We start from the raw sequence: 13,791 nt of genomic DNA, 5'->3' as shown, positions 1-13,791 counted from the left end.
CCGCGGCGGCGGCGGGGAGCCGGCGTTGATCCGACGGCCGGGCCGGGGCATGGAGGGGGAGCGGGCGGACGGCCCCGCCGCCCCGGCGGAGAGCGGCACGTCGGAGGTGTTCGCCCAGCTGTGGGCGGACGTGATGGGCATCCTGGTGAGTGCGGTGGCCACGGGGTCTGAGAACGGGGCGGCCGCGGGGGCAGCCTGCCGCGGGACGGGGGGTTTGGGTTGGGGTGAGGGGATGGAGATGCTGCGGAGCGCTCGCCGGGTTTTCCCGGCACCTGCTGCGGAGTTTGCCCGAGTTGGAGCGTGGCCGCCCTGTGCGGGCGCGTACGTCCCAGAAAAACTAACTTCACGGGCAAAGCCACTCGTCGTGTCGGTGGCCGCCTTCATCGGGGTTCTGGAGCAGAGCTCTCTGGGCTGTCGTGGTGGAAGGGGCGGAAGGGCCGCGCCGAGCACCGCCAAGGAGCGGGTCCGCGCAGGGGCTGCCCGCTGGCGGGGACGCTCCCGGGAGCGCCGGTTCAGGCGGATCAATGGGCGCATTGTCCCCCCGCTGCCCCGGCGTGCCGCCGATTCGGGGCACTTGGGGCTGAAGGCGGTGTCGCTGCAGCCTTTGCATCCCCCGCACGCGTTTCGGGGTGAAGCCCCGCGCGTGGGGGGCGCAGCCCCGGGGCCCCCGGGCACGGCCGCCCGTCCCGCAGCGCTCCCGGGGCCCTGCGGCACTCCCAGGCGCCGGCTTTGGAGCTCTTACTCCCTCCCGGTAGTTTTTCGGAGACGAGTTGCTCGGTTACGGCCCGTGGAGTTTCTGCGCCGGTGATCTTCTGAGGAGGGACTAATCCTCGTAATTCACTGGGTACAGACAAAAGAGATGTCCCCAGTAACGAGGGCTCAAGGAATTACGTTTAATGGGCACGTAGCGTACCGACAGGACGGACTGGATGGCAAACAGTAAAACTACAGGAAGAGTCAATCCTTTATTTCTACTTGCAGCGAGAGAATAATATTTACTTTAGGTGCAAGATGATAATTACCGCAGAGGACTGCCACTCAGCAAAAAAACAAATACTAACGTTATATACGTACTGGAGCTGGCAGCCTTCCAGTGATACAGGAATGTGGTAATCAACAGTGGAGTGCCTGTTTATTCGATTTAAAAGCAAATGAATAGGCTTGATGCGTGTTAGTTTTTGTTGTTAACATTTAACCAGCAGACATTCAAGAATATTGTGAGAAATACTTTTTGGAAAACTGCCATGGAACGTAGTGAATGGTAAACCCATAGGATTTAATTCAGATAAAATGTTATAGAATCGACCAGAGAATTTAGTTAGCATTTTATGCTGCGTATTTTTTACCACATGGACTTTATTGTTAATATTCAAAGTCAGGTTAAAAAATGTGTGTCATTCCTTCATAGAAATTCTCCATTGACTTGACATTCAGTTTAATAGCACCCAACTGCGTACACTTTTTCACTGTTAATGATTTTGATCTAAGAATGCAAGCAGAGTCAGTTCTGCCAGTTTATAAGGAGCACACAGTTGGTACTTCATGAACAGTCTCTTTCTCTCTTTTTCTGGCAGGTTTCAGTACTGCATTTAGTAAGAGCAAAGTGCTATTGGATGCCTGGGAAGGAGTGTTTGAGGAGGCCAGTCCAACTGCCTAGCACGCTGAAGCTCAGTGCAGAAAAAGATCTGATTGTCACACAACTAATAATTTGAATAGGTTTCTTTTGGTCATACAAGCTAGTTTCCTTCCTGGGAAAACAGAGTTCTTTAATTGTTATTTGCCTTCTGATACAACAATGCTAAAATCGTTTGTCTTAGAGTTGGTTAGCTTTATAGAAAGGAATCATGTTGTGATTATGAAGTTGCTGGTTTATATCAGTTGCAAACATCACCCAGAGTTATTAGCATTTCTTCTTTCAGTGTTTTGTGTTGCAACACAATTACAGATATGAAAAGATAGGTTGTGTAGGCTCACCTATAAGAGGGAAGACCAAAGCTCTTCTCGCTGCATGCTGTCAGTTTTCTTCAGATGTAGATTTTTAAAGAGTTCCTTTTGGGCTGCAAAATTAGGTCCTAATAGGTACTGAGTATAAATTTACTTAGTGCTCTGTCCTTCTTTGAAGGCAAGGAAGAGGTAGCTCCAGTGCCATTTCCATTGCTCATCTTTGTGGTGCACAGAGTTTTGTCTCTTTCAAACCTGTGCTGCAAAAGGCAAGGAGTAAACTGGAGCTGTGGCTTCCTAATGGGAGTCTGTAGCTGGTTGGTTGTAGTCCATGATGCCACATCAGTGGCCTGTGTAGCTGGCTTACTTCTTTCGCATTGTCAATTATCATTGTCAATTATGTGAGAGCATGGGTCTTAATTTCCTGGGATCTGTAGCAGTTCATGACTCAAGCTGTGTGGGGAACACAGATGTAGACACCAGGGTGATTCACTGGGGATAGCTCTATAAATGAAAAAGTTGGTGCAGTGATATGGTGGCCAGGTTGGCCCTGGAACAGCCTGGTAGCTACCGAAGGAATGCACTAGCAGGAGAGAAGAGCCAAGATCATTCTTGTGAGACTCCCACCTGAAGCGCTCCATCCAATTCTGAGGTCCCCAATACAGGAAAGGACATGACTGTTAAACAAGTCCAGAGGAAAGCTGCCAAGATGGTCAGAGGGATGTAACATCTCTCCTGTGAAGAAAAGGATAAGAGATTGTAATTGTTCTGCCTGGAGAAGAGAAGGGTTTGTGGTAACCTGGTTGCAGACTCCCAGTACCTGCAGGGAGCCTACAACAAACATGAAGACTTCTTACAAGGGCATGTAGTGACAGGACATGGGAGAGTAGCTTTAAACTAGTAGAGGATAGATTTGGATTAGATATTAGGAAGAAATTCTTTACTGTGAGGGTGCTTAGTCACTGGCACAAGTTGCCCAAAGTTGTGGGTGCCCCATTCCTGCAAGTGTTCAAGGCCAGATTGGATGGGGAGCTCTGAGCAGACTGGTGTAGTGAAAGGTGTCCCTGCCCATGGCAGGGGCGTTGGAGCTAGATGATCTTTAAGGTCACTTCCAACAGACACCAGTCTATGATTCTGCAATCTTGGAAGGAGAAAACTAGAATGAAATTAAGAAAGAAGCTGATCATCAAAATTATGTTGATGGAATGAAAGAGAAAAACACATTCTTAAGCCATGATTGTAGGATGATGCAGGGTGGAAAGAACCTCAGGCAGCATCTAGCCTATCCTCATGCTGAAACAGGGAGAGCTCTGAGGTCAGGTGAGGTTGCCTGGGGCTTTATTCAGTTGCGTCTTGAAAACCTCCAGGGCCAGAAACTGCACAATCTCTCCGTGCAGCCTGTTCCAGCAATTTGCTGTCCTTACAGTAAAAAAAGACATTTTTCATAGAAGTGATAAAATGCCTGATTATTCCCTCCTCATACTGAGAAGTTAGAGCAGTGGGGAAGAGGAAGGTGTTGCCTTCCTCCCACTGGCCCTGCTGGAAGCCTTGTGGAGTGTGGTGGTATGTACTCTAGGTGCTGAATTAGGAGGAGAGGCCAGAGTGTCAGCCCAGCTGATAATCAGTATTGAAGTTACCTGAAATACAAATAGAGCCCCTCTCCATATTTATATGGATAAATATATTTCATTGTTTGTATATTTTTAGTTATGTTCCTTTAAATAGGACCTCATTAGGAGGAACCTGTGATGGCAGATCCCAGGTCTGGAGGGGAAGAAAATAGTTGTCAAGTGCTGCTTGTAAGGAGCATATTTTATAGACTTTGAAGTCACGTAATAGCCCTGTACTTGATAAATACTGAGTGTATGCTTGCCTCTGTACTAGGTCTTGCTGAAGTAAATGTGGCTTTTCCCTTTTGCACTTTTCTAATTAAATATTCTGTAGGTGCAGATCTGGTATAAGCACCTCAAGCTATTTGTGCTGTTAATGGAGCTTACTAGATAACAAAATTATACTCAAAAGCTTTTGCTTAGTCTGTAGCAAGCACATGCTGGAATGTATTGGATAGTTATAATTTTCAGTGTTTCAAAGCGGTAGTGGATGTTGGAAGTGTATTAAGGTTTTAGAGAGGGGTGGACTGTGAGCAGTAATAAAGAAATTCTCTGCATTGCCAAAACTCAATGCTATAAGAAGGGATATTTTTTGGCATGGAGTAATGTATTGATGTGGTGATGGCAAACTCTTTGTTGTTCAAGGTCTAAAAGTTTGTGTTATGACATCCAAGAACAAATTTTAATATTAAATTAAAATCATGAGCTTCATTTTTTTAAAAATGTGCTTTCAAAACATAGGCTATTTACCTTAGAACAGGGAAGTCATTCTAGTGCCCCTCCTGTTTATGTGAAATTCTTCCTTCATACATATATATATATATATGAGAGATATCCAGGTCAAATCCTGACATTAATGAAATCACTGGCAAACTCTGATCAATTTTAATAGGAGTTTCACCGAAGAAAGTGTCTTATTTGTCTTATTGAGGAGATTTTTTTGTCTTCAATGGCCAAGATGCAATAGATACAGCAGAACTTGAAAAGCCACACTGATTAGAAGATGAGATGCCACGAAGTTAGAAGTCTTTCCAGCTTTTTATTTCAAAGCAGTAGCTAGTTTGTTTCAAACTACTCAATCAGTTATAACAGCTGAAACAGAAAAACAAAATTATTTCTTTTTTGCAAAAATACAAAATAGTATTTTGCAGTATTATGCTGAGAGAAAACCAGTCCTTTCCCACCATCTTCTGTTAGTTGAAGTGAACAGAGTATTTTGAGGACAATAAAGCTCACTTGGCTACCAAGAGCCCTACTATTTACATATATAATCTATCTTGGTCTCCATGTTTAAGTGACTATTTGAATTTCTTATCAAAGTAATAAAGAAAAAAACCAAAAGAGAGACGCCAGCTGATAATGCTACTGTGATAACATGTAATTGGATACTGGCTAGCATACTTTGGGAAGAGGAATTTGATATTAAGCCAGGGAGTCTGGATATCTGGAAGGATCAGGGAAGTAGATCCCTGACTGATAAAAGCAGTTGTAGAACTGCCAGGAGGAGTTGTGGCAGCTAACACCAGCCAAAGATTTCTTGCAGGATTGCTCTTTGTTAAACCCTCATTAAATCACTGTAACCTCCTATGGAAATCTCTGCTCTGTTGCTCTCTCAGTTTCTCATTGGGTTACTCTGTTTTTCTGGTGTCAGATTGGCACCAAAAGACCACTCCAGCTGAGATCATGGATGCTCAGCACAGCTCTGTGGAAATGTACAGGCAACTGAGTAGCTGCCTCAGGTAGAATGTGCTTTTAAAAATGCAATATACTTGTTTTTTATGATTTTTATTGATGACATATCAGCAAAGTGCCTGTGGCACTGTGTAATTAACTCAAAATGCACTTTAGGAGATTCTGATTCAAAACACTTTTGTTCTGTCTTTTGTTTGGAGCGCGTTTTCTAAAACATATCCTATTTGCAGCAATAAGGATAAACCCAGAAGGCCTGGCCTCTGCTTTCAAACTAGCAGATATTATTTTTTCTATTTTACAAAACCATGAAGGGTATTCTGCTCTCAAATAAAGAAGACAAAAGAGAGAGCGACTGGCTGTCAGTTTAGGTGTTGGATTCAATTTTATAATTAAAACTTAACCTGTTGCATCTCCTTTGCCTTTCCATGAAATGTTATGCCTAACAATGCTAATCTCTTTATGAGGAAAGACAGCTCACAGAGATAACCTTTGGTCTAGGCTTTTTCTTGCACGTCAGGGCACATAAAACAGATGTCTCCATCAGAGAATTTAGTCCCCATAAGACCCTAGACCAATAGGAGTGATAAGAGCTTTTGGTTCTTGTGCCGCCTTCATTCTTTCTTGAAAGCGAATTCTTTCTTTCTCTTGCTGATTTACTGTGAATACCAACTTGGAAATACTCTTTTTTTCTTCATTTTTCATCTTTTGAAAGTCAGTCAACCAAGCTCTCTGTTTTTTAAGAGCAATGGAATACAAGGTTGCTAGAATTTGCCTGTAATGATGCCTTCTTCCTTCTGTGGATATGAAAAGAATGTCAGTTTCTAAGCAGAAAGAAAATGTGAAAATTGATGTGGAAAAAGAAAAGGTGTTGCACGTGAGCAGTTAAAGGAATTTTATTACATGGAATGCAGTATACTATGTTACACATGTTGGCTATCATTTTCTACAGTCAGGTGAAAACCTTTTATTTTTAGTATATTTTAGAGCAAGTGACATTTTACAGAAGTAGGTAATCATTAATTTAACTTAGTCCACACACACGTTGAGCTGTTCCAGTTTTAGCCCTGGGCCATGTTCCTGCAGGATTTTTTTTCCCTTCAGAGGTGGCATTGTGGAGGAGAGGGTTCTCTGGTGAACCCAGCCTTGCTTCCTGCACCATTCTGGGTCACTCTCTTGTCATTTGGAATCCATGGCTGTAGCTTTTCCTTCATCCAGCAGCCCAGACTGCCTTCTTTTCTGCTTGCCCTCTTGTGACAGTATTAATGTCAAAGTACACACTGTGTTCAGACTTTAGGAGGTTCAGAAGCACAGGAGGAATAGGAATACTTTGTAATGACCCAGCGAAGTGATTTGTCACAGTAGCTGTTTTAACATTGAATGCTGCTAACAATTTCCCTCTTGGTGATTGCTTGACGCAGCTGATGACTAATGAACCTGCCGCTTTGTCTGATGGCATTATTAGTGGTGGGAGGAGGAGGAAGGTGGTTGTGACTGCAGGGATGCCGTGGATTCCATGGTTTTCATGAGAAAATGGACAAAAGGAAGAAACTGGCTTTCATATATGTAAGTCTAAAAATCAGGTTTCTACTTATAAAAACATGTTCTCCGTAAAAATGCATGTAGACACATGTAAGGTAAAGAGATATCAGGGGGTTTTATTTTTGCCTGACATCAAGAGACAACTCATTGGCAAGGAAAAATTACATGTTTTGGGCACATGGGTTCACAACACAGATTTCCATTATTGAAAATAACGACATTAAAAATAAAAGGAGCTACCTGTGCCTTCTCCCCCCCCACAGTGCAGTTCCTGTGGTGTGGTCAGGTGTGGGCATACTGGCTCTGCTTTCATCTTCTGGAGGCAGGGGGAATGTTTTTCCTGGCTTATGGTAATAGCAGAACTTTCTTGTCTACTGCCATGTTTTGAAACAGACTTATCATGTACCAGGTTTATTTGAACTAAGATTATTATACTAAAGTACTTAACTGTTTAAGTTCTAATGACACCTGTATAAGCATTTTTGAGCTACATACTAGTTTTAGAGGCATGTTTCTATGAGGAGCTGGAATTTGAGAGTGAGGATTGTATAACCTATCTGGAAAACAGTTTTAAGCAGGGTGTAGCTTGAAAAATTGATGGACAGGCTGAAGAGTATAATACAACAATGATTTATAGATCACACTTTCAGGCTTTTTAACAGAGTCATACAATATATTGGAGAACTGGTTTCTAATATCTGTGTCACAATCTGAGTGTGATCTGGTTGGAGTGCTGGTGCAGATCTGCTCTCTCGTTAGATTTTGGTGATTAGACTTCCCAGCGGCCCTGCATGGACAAGGCAATACACTCTTGAGATCAGTTTGCATCATCAGGCCTCCAGATGGAGAAGATATGTCTGTTTTCATCTGCGTGGGTAAACACACTGGGAAGGTTACAAGCATGGTAATACAATTATCTAGAATACGAATACATCCTTTTATGTTTCATTATTGGCACTGTATTTATGATGATCGACAGTGCTTTTTTGCTCTTTGTAGGTAACAGCCTACTAATATTTAATCTCACAGAATTCTCCACCTGGAGTATATTCTCTGTGCGTGGGAGTGTGTGTAAAAGAGATTAGGTAACTGTTTAATATAATAATAAAAGCAATGCTTTGAAAGCTTTGCAGCAAGCATGACGAGGGCTGATAGATGATAGTGGAAACAGTACCATGCTTGTTACAATATTAAATTGAGAGTACATGAGCAATCTCTTGCGAGATGCTCCTTAACCCTCTCACCTGCAACTGAAGATGCTTTGTGCAGTGCTGATAGGTATGATAAAAACAAAAGATAAACAGAAGATAAAGGGTCTACTTTTTGCACTGTTTACATAAAAACTTCAGGAGCCTAAGGCACAAGTTTATTTATAGCGGAGCAGTGTGTGGCCTGTAGGCTTTTAAGAAAAAAGGAAAACGCATCTTTTGTTGTTCTTTCACAGGTTCAGATGAGTTGAGCCTCCTGCCCCTTTCAATGCCAGTACCAGGCTGACCCTGCTCTGCAGAGCTTGCTCTTTGCTTCACTGCAACCCCAGCACAACTTGATGGAGGAAACATGAGAGCTCATTGCACCATGGTGCACTGTTAAAAGTTCTGTCAGCGAGTGCACATCCACAGCTGGAGCTTGGATGAAAACGTGCAAGAGCTGATTGCATAGCATTACATTGCACTTCAGAAAAAAAGGCATTTTAGGCTTTTAAGGAATTTTGCTGCCAGAGTAATATCTTGTGAATCATAATATATACCTTTAGAAATGATATTTCACTGCTGAAGAATCTGTGGGTTTTACACATTTTACATTTGCAGGGATGTTTGGATGTTTGTGTTCTGCTTGTTTATTATCTCTGTTTATCTATGTCTGTTACAGTTCTGAAACATTTCCCTTCTCTTTGGATTCTCTGCTTGCTGTTTTCCAGCAGACACATGCTGCATATTGCAACTCAGCCAAAAGGGGTTTTTACATCAGAAATTTCTAGTGCAATCCTAGGGATGGAGTGCAAATTGAAAACACTTATTTTCTATTGCTAAATTAAGAGTCATCTCCTTTCACCATCCATGTCAGACATGCTTCACATTGTTATGAGTATCACTGATAGATTTAACACAGCCTTCAGTTATACAGAATAATATTTAATACTTGTGAGTTCTGGAGCTTTAGTGGTTGGCCACCTTAGTGCAGTAGCTCTGAAAGCTGATGATAAATCCTTCACATTTAAGCTGCAGTTTATAATCTTTGAGGATGAAAATAAGAAAAATCCTGTTTTATACATGTGTTTGTGTTCATACAAAATACCCACCAATACTTGGAGGTTGTGATTTCCACTCCATTATTAGGTTTCTTTCCCACCTTAGAATTCATAAATAACCATTGTAAAACAGGAAAAGGTGTGAGCAGACTACATGTTTTATGTCAATTGTGGTTTCTCTCTTCAAGTTTCCATCTTCAAGATGACTGTATGTTTACACCTTAAAAACACAATGTTTCAGAGTGTTTTTAGGGATATATCATCTTTTATATAAAGGTTGGAGAGAAAGGTTTTTCCTGTGCAACATTTTATCAGAGGGCTGGCAATGATACTGTACTTCAAAACCAAAAAACCTTGTAAGGAGAGGAAATTTCTAGAGGAAATTTTTCTTCTGAGATTTGGGGGAAGGGTCGGTTTTGTTTCTTGTTTAATCAGTGGAGACTGCTCTGTTGTAGGTAGTGCAAAAGGACACCCCATCCTTAAAAATTGTGTTTTCCTCTCTAATAACACCCACCTTTGTTCTGAGTGGTTTACAATGAGACCAGAAATGGAGTTTAATCCTGTGCAGCCCCGCTCCGCTGTGGTGCCATGTTCTGATGTGCACTGAATTGAAAGGACACTGGGATGCTTCAGTTCAGTGAGATGTATTGTTTCCTGCTCAGCCCAAACCCAGCAATGCATTGTTTAGATTTTGTGTCAGGGAGTGACTATATATGTGCAGATGGATAAACTTTGTAAAACCTAAGCTTTGCATGATAGCTGTCTAAACTCAGGAAGTTAACAGGGAACATAAGGTCAAGGACCTCACCAAAATACTGGCGTGATGGTGATGATAAAGAATAGCTTCATACCACATACGGTGTGTGGTCACGCATAAATGAGAAGGGAAAGGGATTCTTCTGCATATCCTTGTTATCCTAGTCATGATGAGTCTCACTGGGTTTGGTTAGTGTGGAGTTTGAGTTCCTAATTACCAAAAGTAGGAGGAAAAAAGAGGGGTGGATGTTCTCAATGCTGCTTTTTCTCTCTGATGGAATGGTACTTTCTTCAAATAATCTTTGCCAAGTTACTTGTGGGTTTTAATCCTTGTCTCAAGTGTACACAGAATACAAAACATTGTACAAATCTTCATTTTTTATCTGTGAAACCTAATAACTACTTCAGAATGCTTACAGATGGTTAATTATTTTATAAACTGCCATGAAAAAGAGAGGAAAGGGGGATAAAAAGGTACGTTAACTCCTGCTGACCCTTCTGCCTTTCTTAGGCAGATCTGTTGCTGGGGGGGGCCAGTTTAAGCAGTTTACAAAACCAAAAAATTTAAAAAGAGTGAAGCAGGGGGTTTTTCTCCAGACTCTCTTAGGAAAATACCTCTCATATAAAGCGGAAACAGAGGATGACAGGGGATGGAGGTGCAGTGAGTCAGTATCCAGAGCTGTATTTCTGTGGCCAGAAAAGTCCCAGCTGAGAAGAGTAACTTGCAACTGCTAGGAAGAGGGATTTAGAAGGATCATGTGAAAGGAAGAATTGCCGCCTTCATGGCAGGAAATGGCTGGAGCACGCACCGGGACCTTGGCAGGGGAAGGTCAGTGTGCAGGCTGGCTTCCTGGAGGCCCAGGGGAGGTGGCTGAATGGTGTGGATGTCAGGGAGCACAAAATAAATAATGGAGATTTGAGCTTGAATCAGAAATGAAAAGGCTTATTTCAGGCAGTGAGTAGGGATATCATAAGCAAAGTAAGCCTTCATGTCTAGCTGGTCACACCTTGTTTTGTTTTTGCTTAGAGACAAATGCAGGCTATAGGTGGGTAACCATTGATGGGTGTATGAGTCATGTGAAACTAAACCATCAAGGTACTGCCAGCAGATGCTTTGAATGGGTAATTGGTAGCAGAGGGCTGGTTAGATGAAACAAGCTAGGGATGAGAGTGCAATTTACTATTTTCCTAGAGACAGTCTGATGCCCTGTTTTCCTGTTCACATGTCATTCCTTATGAACCAGCCCTTGCACCTCTTAAGCTTTGAAGAGATTACCATATCTGAAAATATATGATTTTCCTTTCCTTTTGAAAGAGTCATACTGCAAAATCTTAGTTTTCTTTCAAATCCTAATTCTCTGAGAATGAAAGAGCTTATTTACTATACATCCTTTGTTTTGAAATTAATAATGGTGCAGGCTGTGAAAAGTGGTTTAACATCATCTTGCTCAGAGAGCTCCCTGCTGGTTTTGTGTTGCTTCAGATGCAGCCTGGTACAGAGGTTGTCCTACCACTCTTGCTGAGTTTATGGGGTGGTGTTCCCTGAGACTGCAGTCACTTTTTTCATCTGAGAAGCAGAGTCTGTGAGGAAACTCCTTCCATCTGAGACTTACTTTTCATGTTACTGTCATTTTTACAACTAGGTGAGATGTTTTTCTTTGGCATGACAACTGTCCTGACAAATGGTTAGTTAGCAGGATGCTCTCCTTTTGATGTTCATGTCACTATGCATAAAGAAGTTGCTCAAGTGAGGGCTTAGCTTGCCATCCAAGTCCAAGTATCTTTATCTACGGTTGTTTTCTTTCAGCCTGTGGTTCAGGGCCTTGGGTCAGTGAGAATCAGACACGGGGTTTTGTAGAGACACAAGTATTTTGCAAGGTTCATTAACACTGGGGCGCTGCCAGCTTCTGCTTTTTATGACCTCTTTAGTCATATGGGGCTTTTCAAACTGTTTTGTGCCTCAGTTTGAGGTGCATCTCTGTGATGTGCACCACTTGAGTAATTCATTCAGTCTCCAGTAAAAGCATAAACATAGAATCGGAGAATATCTAAGTTGGAAAGGTCCTGTAAGGTTCATTTACACTCCTCACATGGTGCCTAAAACTGAACCATAAGACTAAATGCACTGTCAGATGCTCCTTGAACTCTGGTGGGCTTTGTGCTGTTACTAATTTCATAGAGAGCCCATTTCAGTGATGGACCACAATCTCTGTTTTTTCCTAATGTCCCATCAGAGCTTCCTCTGATGAAACTTCATTCTGTCCTCGTGTCTCTTAGCAATGGGCAGAGCCACTGGACTGACAGCAGCCACAGGATTAAGCACTTCCTTGAAACAAGCACATGACATCCTTCATGTCCCCCTTCAGAAAAATATGGGCTTGAAATACCTGGGAGATATGGCAATCACACAGTTATTCCGACCCAGACTGTAGGATATGCTCTGTTGATAGGCAGAAATATTCCTCTTTTATTTGTGTAAGATGCCTATGTAACCTAATTAGGAAGTGCTTTGGCAATGGTGAAGCAGTGTGAGCACACACGAACGCAAAAAGCCCTTCTTCACTGTACACAGATACAAGGAAATGAGTAAATAAAATACAGAATCCCAGAGTGGAAAGGATTATAAGCTGGCAAGCGATAGAGTTCTTACTGTTAGGTTGATATCCCTAATTGATATAAACATGAAGCCCCGTGCAATCTGTGGTACTTAAAAGATACGCATCTAAATAATATTTAAATAGATTCTTCATTTTTAAGACCCACTGGAGTGTAATTGTATTCAACTTAATTAAATGAACTGAAACCCCTTGATAACTGTGCTTTACTGTTCCTAAATAAAACACTCTCCAAAGAGACTTGAGGAGGCTTAGTTAAGGCGATAAAAAACCTGAGCCCAGCACTGTGAAGTTTTGCATGAGCAGTGTTATATTTGGTTCACTGTAGCTACCTACAGTGGTTGAGACTGTGCTAACAGTGCCATACCTCTGTTAAGAGTCAAAAGCTGAGGCTTCACTGAACTGCTTCAGGGTAGAGTCAGCCTTTCTGGTTTCAGATTTGTTTGAATGTGGGGTGTCTGTTCAAGCTAGTTTATTAATGCTGTCTCTCTGTGCGAGCGCGGAGCACGTGGTCCCTGCAGGAGTGAGGGTTTGCAGGGATAGCACAGACAGGCGGGATGGGCGGTGTTGGTGAAGGGGAGCCTGGGCACAGCTTGCTTACGGGAGCTACAGGAAACCATTTCTTCTGCTGCTGAGATTACAGGGGGAAACATGGATTGCTCCATGCTCAATTACAGTTGTTTCCTTTCCTGGTAAAAGCCGTCCTGTCAGGAAGTGGTAGGAGTGAAGGCGAGGTTAGTCCCTGCTTATGTAGAAGTATTGGGTGTATCCTCTAGGCTGTGAGCTGCTGAATTTCTAGCAGGAAAAAACCAGAAATTTATCAGAGTTTGAGAAAGCAGTTTAAACATCAGCATTCTGGCTTTCCACAGCTGGCAGCTGGGCTGCTCTCTGCAGTTGGAACAGTAAATCAAGGGCTGCGTCTCTGGGGCAGGTAGTGCCCTGTGCTTCTGGGAATCTCCACCAGGACTGCTGATTTTCATACTTACTCCCAAAAAAGAGGAATGATCCTGTCATGCCTTGGGGTGTGCAGGGCAGTGTTTTTTCACTCTTCATAAAAACAGTTTTAAGTGAAGGCAGATATTAGAGATTTCCTTTGCCCTTTCTGAAATCTTAACATGGATAGTAGGAGAGCATCTTCCTCTTGGAAGTCAGCATCCAAAATGGCACAAGTGGGAGTAAGTAATTGTGCTTGCTGTCACACCCAGCCTCCTAAGAGCAGCATTTCTAAATGCTGGGATGCTCACAGCCAGGCTGGGTGATGCAAGGTGCAGTGCTGCCTCATAGCTCTTGCCGTGTAAGTAGGTAAGCAGATGAGGTAATAGGCTCATCCAGCCATGAGAAACAGAGAGCAACTGCCTCCCTGCTGGGTTTTCCCAGTGCTTCAGAGTGG

At 42.7% G+C, this 13,791-nt stretch overlaps 1 protein-coding gene across 4 annotated transcripts in view; it reads left to right on the top strand.

The window, feature by feature from the left end:
• Nucleotides 1-13,791, top strand: part of LOC107201978 (SAM and SH3 domain-containing protein 1) — a 533,641-nt gene that overhangs the window by 412,412 nt on the left and 107,438 nt on the right. The window contains exon 1 of one of the 4 annotated variants that reach the window (XM_019006072.2): nt 26-145. The exons of the other annotated variants lie outside the window; for them this stretch is intronic. Coding sequence (XP_018861617.1) covers nt 50-145 — 96 coding nt within the window. The 5' untranslated portion in view covers nt 26-49. Of the gene's footprint in view, nt 1-25; nt 146-13,791 lie in introns of those variants that run through there. 4 annotated transcript variants of the gene reach the window in all.

This window comes from Parus major, chromosome 3 (assembly GCF_001522545.3).
Source record: "Parus major isolate Abel chromosome 3, Parus_major1.1, whole genome shotgun sequence".
Taxonomy (NCBI): Eukaryota; Metazoa; Chordata; class Aves; order Passeriformes; family Paridae; genus Parus; species Parus major.
This window is presented reverse-complemented; position numbering and strand designations above follow the sequence as displayed.